Source organism: Cebus imitator, unplaced genomic scaffold, assembly GCF_001604975.1.
Source record: "Cebus imitator isolate Cc_AM_T3 unplaced genomic scaffold, Cebus_imitator-1.0 Scaffold31, whole genome shotgun sequence".
Classification (NCBI taxonomy): Eukaryota; Metazoa; Chordata; class Mammalia; order Primates; family Cebidae; genus Cebus; species Cebus imitator.
The window spans coordinates 10495551-10508783 of NW_016107346.1; the positions used below are offsets into that span (position 1 = coordinate 10495551).

The following is a 13233-nucleotide window of genomic DNA, read 5'->3' on the forward strand; positions in this document are numbered from 1 at the left end:
GGGCAGAGCAGGAGCTGCTATTCCGATTTCCTTAGGACTTGAGCGGGTATCTGTTGGGACCAGCTTATACCCTCATGCCCAGCTTGGGGCTCTAAGTCATAGGGGACTTCATACCACACAGCCTCATCTCACCAGCTGGACTGGTGGCCTCTGCCCACCCTACCCTTGGCCCTACCCTATCCCACCCCACCCAATAGCTTGTCATCCAGCAAACTGTCCTCTTTCTTTCTCTTTCCCTCCTTTTTTTTTTATTAAATTTTTAAACTTTTAATCGTGGTAAAAAATGCAATATAAAATTGATCATCTTTACCATAACCAAGTGTGTAGCAGTAGAAAGTGTATTCACATCGTTGTGTAACAGATGAACCCGAAATATTATACCTATTATTAAACAATAACTCCCCCTCCCCACTCCCCAGTCCCTGGTAAGCTGTGCTCCACTTTCCGACTCTGTGCATTGGGATATTCTAGACACCTCTTGGAGGTAGAATCATGCAGGGTTTGTCTTTTTGTGACTGGTTTGTTTTGCTCAGCAAAACGTCCTCAGACCAACTGCATGTCCTAATAAAGACCCTGTTTCTCTCCCAAAGCAGGGTGATTATTTCTTACCATTATTTTAATTTTTTTTTTTTTTTTGAGATGGAGTCTCACTTTGTTGCCCAGGCTGCAGTGCAGTGGCATGATCTTGGCTCACTGCAACCTCTGCCTCCTGGATTCATGGGATTTCTGACTAATTTTTGTATTTTTAGTAGAGACAGGGTTTCACCATATTGGACAGGCTGGTCTCAAACTCTAGACCTCAAGTGATCTGCCTGCCTCGGCATCCCAAAGTGCTGGGATTAGAGACATGAGCCACCACGCCTGGCCTACTTTAATTTTTTTACTGAACACTCATCTTAAGTGGTCAGCCTCATGTACTTCTTGGTTTTCTGAGGGGACCTATTCTTTATTTTACTTATTTTTTCTAGCTTTATTGAGCATAATTGACGAATAAAAGTAGCATATGTTTAAGTGTACAATGTGATGTTTTGACATACGCATACCTTGTGAAATGATGACCACAACAGGCTAATTAGCATATCCATCACGTGCATCCTGACATCTGTCAATACCCTGCCCTGGCAGCAGGGTGTCAGCCTCCAGCACAGTCTCCCTGTGATTCTGATTCCTATCTTTTGAGAAGCTCTGGATTGCTGAGAGGTCTTTATGGACAATAGCTGCTGTTCTTGGCTCTGTGGTTTCCCTTCACTGGGCATGGGTGGCTGTGAGGATGTCCCCAAATGCTGCCCAGTGCTGACATGCTCCACCTCTGGGATTTCAGTCCAAGTGCGCCTTGAGTGACCTGGCTCTGAGGCAGGGGTACGGAGGTGGGAGGATATATGTAAGGAGTTTAAATTTCCAAATCTATGAAATGGGGATAAATACTGACTGATCATGCCAGCTGCTGTGGGATAAGGGAGGTGGACTTCCTGCGAGGCTCTGGGCATCTGGAGGTTCCACCTTTCCCACATGGCAGGCTTTTTGGGGTGCTAGTTGCACACTGTTCGGTTTGTGAAATTTCCTGGAGCCCTGCGTTTATCATAGTGCGCTTTTCTATCTGTGTACTAAAATAAAAGCTTGTGAAAGTGCAGTGAACTTTCCCTCCTTCCACAGATACACCGGGAGTGCCTCGGGGTCTCAGGTAGCTTTCCCCATGTCTAGGCACAGGCAGGGGCAGGAAAGGGTGTCTTCCTCGCTGGAGGGATGGGTCTATCCCAGGGCTGGGGCCTCAGCTGGGCCTGGAGCAACTTTCTGCGATGTTTCTCTGCCCCCTGGCGGCAGGAAGGAACCTCAGAAGAGCCACACTCCCAAGTGGGCCCCTCAGTCTTACCCACTGCAGTCAAGAAGGGGACTGGGCTGGGGTGGGAACCATAGGTAGGCGTCGCAGGGGCTGCAGGTAGAGGTGGTTGGGGCAGGGCTGCAGGTGGAGCTGATTGGGGCAGGGCTGCAGATAGAGGTGGTTGGGGCAGGGCTGCAGGTAGAGCTGATTGGGGTGGGGCTGCAGGTGGAGATGGTTGGGCGGGGCTGCAGGTGGAGGTGGTTGGGCGGGGCTGCAGGTGGAGGTGGTTGGGCAGGGCTACAGGTGGAGGTGGTTGGTGGGAGCTAGGTGGGAGCTGGAGCAGCTGCTATTTTAGAGGGGGTGGTGGTTCTGGTTCTGTAATTAGGTTTCTGTGTCCTTCTGGGGCTTAGTCTTGCTTGCTGAAGGGGCGGCAGGGCTCTACCATGGAGGGTGTAGGGGGTCTCTGGCCTTGGGTGTTGGGTCTGCTCTCCTTGGCAGGTAAGCTGGCTGCCTGGCCCTCCTGCTGCTGGCTCCAGCCTGGAGAAAGCTGGGAAGAGGCCAGAAGGTTGTGGCTGGAGCCTGCAGGGATTATAGCTGAGCTCAGTGGCTCAGAGCATGGAGCTCTTCAGGATTGTTCTAGAAGTCAGCTTCTGGAAGCCAAAGGGAGGCCTCCTGAAGGTCTTGGAAGTAGAGGGCCTGCCTGGCAGAAGATAGCAGGTGTTGTGCCCCAGACCTACTTGTCTTGTGGTGGGGGTAGACTGAAAGTCCCCGCTCCAGCCTGGTTAGGCCAGGAGTCATCCAGGCTGAGCCCACTGTCCAAGAGTCTGGGCTGAGAGTCAAAGAGTGGGGTCTGAGGCTGGTCCTGCCTCTGCCATGGGTGTCAGAACCTGAGGTCTGTCCTGCCTCTTTCCTTTCTGTCCCTCCTTTACCTCATAGATGGGACATGTGCCCTTTTGGTCCCACTAAGGGAGGAGCTCCTTCCCTGAGGTCATCTAGACTTTGGCACCAGTTGGGGTTGAGCAAGGAGGCCAGGAAGGCTCCTCAGCTCTGTGCTGGAGCCTACTAGGGGCTGAGTCTTGCAGTCTGATCCCCTACAACCACCCCATATCCTGCTGTCTGGTCTCACCGGTGGGTGCTCCAGGATGTATGTCCCTGTCTGTCTGGACCAGGTATGATCCTAGGAGTGCCTCTGGCCTCCAGCTGCCCGGGAGCCTGTGGTACCAGCTTCCAAGATGGCCTCACCCCTGAGGGAACTCAGGCATCCTGGGATAAGGACATTCCTTCCATTAACCAAGGTGAGGCCATTGCATCTTCTCAGTGCCCGGAGAGGCGTGACATTGTCTATGTAGTGTGAAAACCACACTGAACACTCAGAAATGGAGAACCTGGGAGGAAATGGACCGGCTTACTTTGGGCTCTAAGTGGTTTTTAAGACATTGGGTAGTTTTGCTATGTTGCCCAGGCTGATCTTGAACTCCTGGGTTTAAGTGATTCTCCTGCCTCGGCCTCCCAAGCAGCTGGGACTACAGGTGTGAGTAGGTGGAAATTCTGTGGGCAATAGCTGAAGTCTACTTTTTCTTTTTGTATCTTTCCTAGTGGATTGTTACTTTTATAAGAAAAACTAAGTTCTTAAATGGCCTGATAAAAGTAGAGGTCGTTGGCTCTCTGAGCCTGGGTGTGGAGCTAAGCGATTAGTTGATGTTTGAGAACATCAGCCACCCTGTGCAGGACTGTTTGCAGGTGTGGTTAAGAAGTCTGAAGCAGCCAGGCGCAGTGGCTCACACCTGTAATCCCAGCATTTTGGGAGCCCACCTTGGGTGGATCAAGAGGTCAGGATCCGCTGGTCAATATGGTGAAACCTTGTCTCTGCTAAAAATATAAAAATTAACCGGGCGCGGTGGTACATGTCTGTAGTCCCAGTTACTTGGGAGGCTGAGGTAGGAGAATCAGTTGAACCCTGGGGGCGGAGTTTGCAGTAAGCTGAGATTGTGCCACTGTACTCCAGCCTGGGTGACACAGTGAGACTTCATCTTAATCAAAAAATTTGGGGTCTTGCTGTCTGGGAATGTGGGGATGTCAGCTGAGGTATGAGGGTGTATAAATAGCCTGAACAAAGCCAGTCGAAATGGAGTCTGGAGTTCAGATGTTAGAACCATGAGGGCTGAAGCACTGGGGAAAGAGGGGCAACCCTGCCCTAAGGGTGGGTGAGATCCTTCCAGATGTACTGTAAGATCTGCCTCCCTCTTCCTCCATGAGCTGACACGGCTCCACACTAGCTAAGCCTTGAGCCCCAGACACTGCCCCACCCTTAGGTCACCATGAGTGGTCTGGAGGTAACCAGAACCAATGACTCTTCCCTGGCATTGACCGTCAGATGCCATGGAGAAAATTCCCAAATGCTAGTGACTCCAACACCTATCCTATCACCTATGGCGAGGCTGTCTCATAACAGCTGTCAGTGCCTTGCCCAATGCTCTTCCCTGGGAAGCAGCTACCCATCTGTAGCCGCTGTGAATATGGCTAATGCCACACAGCTGTATCTACCCACCAAAGACTGGCCCTAAGCCAAAGGGAGCTGCCTCAGCCAGAAATGCCTGGGGGCTACTCCTTCACTTGCCCAGGGTGGCCCACTGTGACTCCTCAGGGACAGGAGTCTGGCCCCTGCCTCAAGGTGGTACAAGTCAGAGGTGCCATTTGTGGTCCAGAGCACCCATGGGATCTGGCTGAGGCTGCACCTGGATTCTTCCCTGTCTTCTCTTCTTTCCTGCTTCCCTCACTCCCTCTGAGTCACTTGTGGGAGACCCAGCTCAGGGAGAGAATGAGAAGCAGATGCAGGCTAAGAGTGGAGAGGAGCTTGCGAGAGTCAGTACTTGCCTGCCTCGGATGGTGCAACAAATTTGAATTTGCCACCTCAAGGGGTCTGAATATAACAGGTGGGTGGGGAATAGATGGGGGATGAGGTGAATGGAGAGCCCAGCGCCTGTTCTGAGGAACGTGGCTCAGGCTGGAAGAGGCTGCTGCTTCCTGACAGCAGGGACTGGATTTCGTAGGTCGTAGGAGCCATGGGCTGTGTTTGAGCAGGGGAAGGATGCAGTCTGGCTGAGAAGCCTTGCACACTCTGGCTGTGCCACTTCCCCGAGGCCACACAGGTTCAGTGCTCAGGGAACCTCTAGCTCCACAGTCAGGGGAAGGACAGACTCCAGCCTCAGATGCCTTTGTCTTTGTCTCCCGGCCCCCTCACACCTGCAGACAACCCCGCACAGGCTGACATTCTCAAATATCCAGGCTCGGAGAGCCAATGACCTATAATTTCATCAGGCCATTTAAGAATTTACAAAAGTAACAATCCACCAGGAAAGACACACGAATAGACTTAAGTAGGGATTTGCTTGGCCTGTCCCTTGAGTCAGTGTTCTGGGAGACATGGGCCAACAAATGTCCTTCGTTCCCTTCCCAGGGCTCATCCCGGAAGAAACCCCAGAGAGCAGCTTTCTCATCGAGGGGGACATTGTCCGGCCAGTGAGTGCACACATGGACGTGTGTGGGTGCGGATGAGCCCACGGCTGGCAACAGAGGCCCTCTGTGCCCACCTCGGGTGTCATGGGGCCTGATGTGTGAGGGGCATACATAGCTTGATGAAGGCCCCTTTTTGTCAAAGTCAGCGACTCTTCTGTTAGGAATAAGCCAGCCTGAATGCTAAGGGAGACTGGTATCTAAAGTGCTAGCACAGTTGGCCTGAGAGGGCTTCCTGAAGGAGGAGGTTTGAGCACTTGACCCAGCTTGGTACCCTGCCTGGGGGAGGTGCTCGGACCAAGGAGGAGATGAGCAAGGGCTGGCAGAGTGGCTGGTGGGGGATGAAGGGCCTGGTAGCAGTTGCGACCTGGGGATGGTGGAACAAGGATTGTTGTGGAGTCTGACCATCTTGGCTGGGGTCGAGGGCCCATGTCTGAAGGGAGAAGGCTGCTGGGGATTGGGGTGACTTGCTGGTGGAAAAGGGAACACTGTGCCCAGGGCAGCAGCGCTGTATTTTAGGTGACTGGGAATGGTAGAAGGCTCCTGAGTAGGACAGTGACCCAGGGGAAGGCAAGACTGTCCTGTTGGAAGATGCCACTGATGGCACAGCCTCCAGGAGAACCAGAAACTGGCCCAAGCCTGCCCGGGAACTCTGGAGACAGGGCAGGCCCCTCTGGGTTATCCAGCGAGTGCATGGGGAGGTGGTGTGGGACCACCTGGAGCAGAATCAAAAAACGCCTCCAGCTGATGGCGCAGGCACACCGGGGTGCTCTGGAGCCTGGGCTCTGAAGGGCTCTGGTTGCTGGAGAGCAGAGAAGAGCAGGCCAGGGTGCTGCCTTGCCTTCACTCCAAATAGGATCTGTCCCTATCATCATCCCATATTCAGGGAAGCTTGGTGGCTGTTCCCCTCTGGAAGGGGCACTGTTCACATGCTGGGGTGGGGCTGCCAGCCTAAGCCTTTCTGATCCAGGCTACCCTGGGCTGCTGGGCCTCCTAGCCATCACGCTCAGGGACTAATCTCTTTGCTTGAGATTGAAATTCTTCCGTCATAGGCCAAGGGACTGTCTTGTGCATCAAGGTTCACATAGCTGGCCCCCTTGCCTTTCACACCTCTGTCCCATCTCTAATGGTCCCCCATCCCCATGAACACAGGTCCTGACTCCCAGATCTTTGGGTTCTGGTGCCCTGGGGTGTGGTACCCTTGGAGCACAAAGCTTGTGTGGCCTCTGTTCCCAGAGGTTGAGCTGCTGCTCTCTCCTCAGAGTCCCTTCCGACTGCTGTCAGCAACCAGCAGCAAGTGGCCCAAGGGTGGTGGCGGTGTCGTGGAGGTCCCTTTCCTGCTCTCCAGCAAATACAGTGAGTGAGCGTGGCGGGCTCCCTCCTTGCTGCAGCTCCTTCTTCCTAATGCAGCTGGCTCTTTTCTTCCCTTTTCCGCTTATACCTCCATATTCCCTCCACAGAAGCCCTTTTATTCCTGAAGGTCTCCTGAGTCAGGAGGGTTAAAATCCTGGAAGAGCTGATGGGACAGTATATATAGGGGGATCTGGTTCCCCTTCAGACCAGGCTGTGGAGAGGACAGTGACCAACCCAAGGCCACACAGCCAGGGTCTGTCTGGGGCCCAGCTTATTCCCGGCAGTACAAAAAAGCTGCCTTTTATTTTTATTTTTTTTGAGTCGGAGTCTCGCCCTGTTGCCCAGGCTGGAGTGCAAATGTGTGATCTAGGCCGACTACAGCCTCTGCCTCCCAGGTTCAAGTGATTCTCCTCCCTCAGCCTCCCAAGTAGCTGGGATTACAGGCTCATGCCACCATGCCTGGTTAATTTTTTGTATCTTTAGTAGAGATGGAGTTTTACCATGTAGGCCAGGCTGGTCTCGAACTCCTGACCTTGTGATCTGCCCACCTCACCTTCTAAAGTGCTGGGATTACAGACATGAGCCACTGTGCTGTGCCAGCTGCCCTTTCTTGATGCTATTTTGGGATAATTCAGAGCTCTGCTTCCAGACCCCCATGTAGAGCTCAAAGAACACCAGGGCTCTGGGGGTTCAGCCAGGCAGTGTCTTTCAGGTGAGCCCAGCCGCCAGGTCATCCTGGAGGCGCTTGCAGAGTTTGAACATTCCACGTGCATCAGGTTTGTTACCTACCAGGGCCAGAGAGACTTCGTTTCCATCATCCCCATGTATGGGTAAGTTCTGGGGCCAGGACATGTATCTCAGCTTGCTTCTGCGTTACAGCCTGGAATTAACTTGTCCATTGTCTAAAATCTACTTCTGGGCCATCCTCCAGGGCTCACAGTCCCCCTGCCCACCCTGAGGGGTCTCCCCAATGCAAGCTGGACCTCTAGGGCGGAAAGTGGGAAAGGGATGGGAATGGTGCCAGACCCTCATTTACAAAGTCATTGAGTCCTGGCAAGTCCCCTAACTTCTGAGCCTCTTTTGCCCTCTCTGGGAATGGGAGTGGTATCAATATCTGCTTCCTAGCTTGTCAGGGGCCTGAGGCAATGTGTGTGAAAGCCTTGGCTCAGGGCTGACCAGGAGGGTGTGCTCACATAGTGAGCTGTTCCGAGTTTATATCAGTTCCTGCTGCCTCCCTGCAGCCAGGCTGGTGAATGGGGTCCAGTATGCCCATTTCACAGAAGTCCAGGCAGTAAAGGGGCTTGGAGAATGGTGGACCTGAGACTAGAGCACAGAGTGGGGCCTGCCTGTTGGGTGTTTGTCTACCTTGTGGTGTTGGGGGATGGAGAGCCCAGGTCTGTGTGTCTGGGGGGATCTGGGCTGGCACTCACCCCCTGCTCTCATTGCCCTGCAGGTGCTTCTCAAGTGTGGGGCGCAGTGGAGGGATGCAGGTGGTCTCCCTGGCACCTGCCTGTCTCCAGAAGGGCCGGGGCATTGTCCTTCATGAGCTCATGCACGTGCTGGGCTTCTGGCATGAGCACGCGAGGGCTGACCGGGACCGCTATATCCATGTCAACTGGAATGAGATCCTCCCAGGTAAGCCAGGCCATGTGCAGGACAGGCTGGTGCTGGGGAGGGGACAGCTCCCGTGGATGAGACCATCTATCCTCCCCACCACCTGCCTGCTTCCTGTGGGGAAGGTGGAGGTCCCGCTTCTGTCTGGGATCTGCAGGTGGTCCAGTTGCTGCTCTGGGCCCCAGGCCTTCCTCCACCCACCTGTAGTTATGCCTGAGCTGGGGCATCACCATCTGCTTTGTCTTGATTTTCATCCCTGAACCTGTCCTCTCCCTGGGTATGGGGCAGGCCCGTGATACCTGCTTATTGGGTACTCTAGCAGTGGTCTCATGTGCCAGATGCCACCATCATGGGCCAGGGCTGTGTGCCAGCTGAGGAAAGCTGAGCCAAGGCTTCAGCCCCAAGGTAGCAGGCTACACAGGCCAGGTGCTGGGCCATGGGCTGAGGGCAGCACTATGGGGCTGGGACATCAGCCAGTGGTGCCAGTGTGCAGGAAGAGGAAACACAGACTGTGGCCAGGGGACAGTGGAGGCTGGAGGGAGGCAGGTGGGCTGTGGTCTGTGCTGGGAGCAGCAGCTGTTTGGCACTGGGGATCAGATCCTGGTGATGGTGGGGTCCCTCCCACTGTGGGCTAGGTGGCTGGTTCAGAAGACAGGAAGAACCCCATGAGGGAGGGGCAGAGGAGGTATGGGCTGGAGTCTGGCTTGGGGGTTAGAGCTGGAAGCCCTTCTGCAGGTGGAGGGCTTCCAGCAAGAGACTTTTCACTGTTGTTAGCCAGGTGAGGCAGCCAGGGAAGCTGCCTGGGCCCAGGGACCTTCCTGGCCCCAAACACTGCTTTCTCAGTGGCTCCCAGCACACACAGAGCCACAGAGAAAGGGGTGTCTGGGGCACATGGGTAGCACCTCACCAAGGGAAGGGGATGGATATTGAATCATACCAGACTGGGGAGGTAGTAGCAGGGGTGGTGACAAGTGACTCTGCACCCAAGACTGTGATCTTTCTCAATGTTCGTGGAACAGTTGTGAAAGTTTACCCTGATAATTTCATGATATATCATGAAATACCATGAAAAACTCCAACTCTGAAAGTAGACTAATATAAACACTCTGATCATGATGTAAAATAGAAACTAGTACATCAAAATCAAAAGCTGCTCCTACTTAGAAATTAAAAACTAAAAACAAACCTTTCTTTCAGCTCTGGAGTTAAAGGAATTACAGCAATTCTAAAACAAAAATCATGAAAGACCCTCCAAAAACCAATGATTCGCAGCTAAAGCAATGCTCAGGGAAAATGTGGAGACTTATGTATCAGTAAAAAGAACAAATTAAGCATTAAGTCAACCCAAGTTCAATGAAAGCAGGAGGGAATTAAAAGCAGAACCTGAGTTGGAAAACAGCACTAATAATTATTCCCAATGATAAAACAGGCTAAAACACCCAGTTTCCCTCATGGGAAAAATCACATATATGTGTATATTAGGTTAATATGTACAGAAACTCTGCTAGGGCAGACACATTAATAACAGTAATTAACTGCTGTGGGGTGGGGAGGTGGGAACTGGGGGGGATGGAGTAGGAAACTTCTATTACATCTCAATGTTTGACTTTTGAACCAAATGAATATATTATTTAAAATTATTTTTAATGAGTTTTTAAAAGGAAGAAATAAGAGCTCAAGAGGCAGCCATGCCAGGCAGGTGGCGGGGTATGAAGGTGCTGGAGCACTGATCTGCTCCGTGGAGAGAGAGAGCTGCTGTGACCGAGGTGGGGTGTATGGGTGGCTGGCTGGGTTTGGGGGAATTGGGGGAGCAAAGATGGAGGGTAAAGCTTCTTTCAGGGTCTCCCTCTGAAGGCAGGAGAGAGCCTTGCCCTTCCCAGGCCTGGGGGACCGGAGCAAGGGGGGATGGGCTCCAAATCTGGGGAAGTGTTGTGGCCTGAGGCAGGAAGAACAGCGGGCCTGTGGCTGCGGACTAGGGTGTCACCACTGCAGTTGACAGTGTGGCAGATTTTTAAAGCTGGGTCAAGGAACAGACACTTCATCTGGGGTGGGAGGGGCATCTGAGACCCTGAGCAGTGTGTGACCCGTGGTAGCTGTGCGTTATGCAGAGACCAGCCCCGTACAGGGTGAATATGCAAGGAGGAAGGATGGGGGAGAGAACTGCTAGGAGGTCATGGTTGGCCAGCCATGGGGTTTCTGTGCCTCCACCTCACCACTGCTACAAGTTGGGGCTCCTCCCAGGGCTGGGGAGAGCCAGGCCAAGCCGGGCCAGTACCAGAAGCAGCATGGTAGCTGAGGGTTCACATCCTTAGCTTGGGTGAGTTATGAACCCCCAGAAGACACTCTCAGCCCTTGCCTGCCCCTTCTTGCTCATCATCTTTGTATGCCACTAAATCATTTTTGTGTTTTGAGGCTTTGAAATCAACTTCATCAAGTCTCGGAGCAGCAACATGCTGACGCCTTATGACTACTCCTCTGTGATGCACTACGGGAGGTGAGGACCCTGCCCTCTTCTCCCTCTGCTTCCCCCAGCCTCTGTCGTGGTCTGGACTCAGGGATCTCCTGCTGGGTTCCAGGCTTGCCTTCAGCCGGCGTGGGCTGCCCACCATCACACCGCTTTGGGCCCCCAGTGTCCACATCGGCCAGCGATGGAACCTGAGTGCCTCGGACATCACGCGGGTCCTCAAGCTCTATGGCTGCAGCCCGAGTGGCCCTGGCCCCCATGGGAGAGGTGAGTGGGGTGGCAGGAGGGTGACTTAAACCTGGAGAAGGCCTCTATGCTCTAAGGGTGTCAGAGAGGGTGACATCTGCTTGCCACGATGATGCAGAACAAGCACTTGAGGAAAGTTAACACTCATGACTCAACTCTAACCAAAGAGGAATAGGGCTCACTTGCTTAACCCAGATAATAAACATCTTCCAAAAACATACAGCGAAAGCGAAGGGTAAAACATTACAGCTGAAAGACAAGTTTTCCCACTGTTGTCCCATCTACTCCACATTGTATGGCAGTGGAGGTCCTGGCCATTGAGGTGGTGCAGAAAACTAAAGGTCCAAGGATTGGAAAGGAAGCAAAAAAATCACTAATAGATGATTACTGTATTGAATGCAACAATCTATAAACAAATTATTAAAACTAATAAGAATTAGAAAAGTTAGATACAATTAATTAAAAGTTAGATACAATTAAAAAATCTGTACACCCAGTTAGAAAACACAATTGTTAATAAGCATACCATTATAATAGCAATCATAAAGGTCCCAAGGAATAAATCTGATAGCTGTATCAAACATCTTTGAGGAAAAATAAACCTTTATTAAAATCATCAAAGAATACTTAAATACAGAGAAATATATCAGTTATTGAAAGGAGGGCAATGTTATAAAAATTCAGTCTTCCTAAAAAACCTATAAATTCTGACTCAAAATATCAATTTTGATCTTGACAGTGATTTTTTTTTTTTCTTGAGACAGAGTCTCACTCTGTCACCCAGGTTGGAGTGCAGTGGCATGATCTTGGCTCACTGCAATCTCCGCCTCCCGGTTCAAGCAATTCTCCTCCCTCAGCCTCCCGAGTAGTTGGGACTACAGGTGCCCACCACCATGCCCAGCTAATTTTTTGTATTTTTAGTAGAGATGGGGTTTCACCGTATTGGTCAGGCTGGTCTCGAACTCCTGGCCTTGTGATCCACCCACCTGGGCCTCCCAATTGACAGGATGATTCTAAAGTTTTTATATGAAAACACGAAAGGTCAATAATAGCTAAGACATCCCTGAAGAAAAAACAAGGACTTGGTCTAGCAGATATTAGTTGTATGGTTCACTAACTGCCTTTACATAAATCTATAGCACTGGAGCAAGGCTAGACAGTTGCCCCTTAGAACAGAAACAGATTCAGAAACAGATCCCATTCAGAAGCAGAGTCCTGATAAAGGGCCGTTGATGATCACTAGGGAAGGACAGTTAAGTTACTTAGTTGTTTGTCTCACAGGCATTTAGCATCTATTTAAAACTTTCTAACTTATGTCGTGTGCAAATAACTCTGGATGCAAAAAAGACACCCATGTAAGTGGAAAAACTTTAACACTTTTAGGGAAAAAAAACAGTGAGACATCTTCATGACCTTGGGATAGGGAAGGATCCCTTAAATGAGATACAACACTAGTTGTAAAACTAGAAGATTCATAAATTAAACTATATTAACTATAACTTTGTCCAAAGGCACCAAAAAGAAAGTGAATGTACAGGTTACAAATGCAGATTTATTTTATTTTATTTTTGAGACCGTTTCACTTTTTCCTCAGGCTGGAGTGCAACGGTGTGATCTTGGCTCACTGCAACCTCTGCCTCCTGGGTTCAAATGATTCTCCTGTCTCAGCCTCACATGTAGCTGGGATTACAGGTGTGTGACACCATGCCCAGCTAATTTTGTATTTTTAGTAGAGACGGGGTTTCACCATGTTGGCCAGGAGGGTCTTGAACTCATAACCTCAGATGATCCACCCGCCTCAGCCTCCCAAAGTGCTGGGATTACAGGTGTGAGCCACTGCACCTGGCCCCGAATATATTTTTTTCGCAACACATAATTTGTATACAAAATACATAGAGCTACACATTAATAAAAGAACAAATCAGCTGAGTGATGGCTCATGCCTGTAATTCCAACACTTTGGGAGGCTGAGGTGTGTGGATTTCTTGAGCTTGGGAGTTCAAGACCAGCCTGGGCAACATAGTGAGACACCCCATCTCTACAAAAAAAATACAAAAATTAGTGGGGTATAGCATAAGCACAGGTATAATGCACCTGTGGTCCCACCTACTCAGGAGGGAGGCTGAGGCATAAGAATCACTTGAACCTAGGAGGCAGAGATTGCAGTGAGCCAAGATTACGCCACTGCACACCAGTCGGGTGACAGAGCCAGACCCTATCTCAA

At 51.2% G+C, this 13233-nt stretch overlaps 1 protein-coding gene across 1 annotated transcript in view; it reads left to right on the plus strand.

The window, feature by feature from the left end:
* The first annotated feature begins 2262 nt into the window (after window positions 1–2262).
* The window catches only part of ASTL (astacin like metalloendopeptidase), a 16183-nt gene continuing 5212 nt past the window's right edge, over window positions 2263–13233 (plus strand). Inside the window, exons 1-8 of the mRNA XM_017524137.2 lie at window positions 2263–2317; window positions 2989–3114; window positions 5277–5338; window positions 6595–6688; window positions 7398–7515; window positions 8139–8320; window positions 10712–10793; window positions 10876–11030. Coding sequence (XP_017379626.1) covers window positions 2263–2317; window positions 2989–3114; window positions 5277–5338; window positions 6595–6688; window positions 7398–7515; window positions 8139–8320; window positions 10712–10793; window positions 10876–11030 — 874 coding nt within the window. The remainder of the gene's footprint in view (window positions 2318–2988; window positions 3115–5276; window positions 5339–6594; window positions 6689–7397; window positions 7516–8138; window positions 8321–10711; window positions 10794–10875; window positions 11031–13233) is intronic.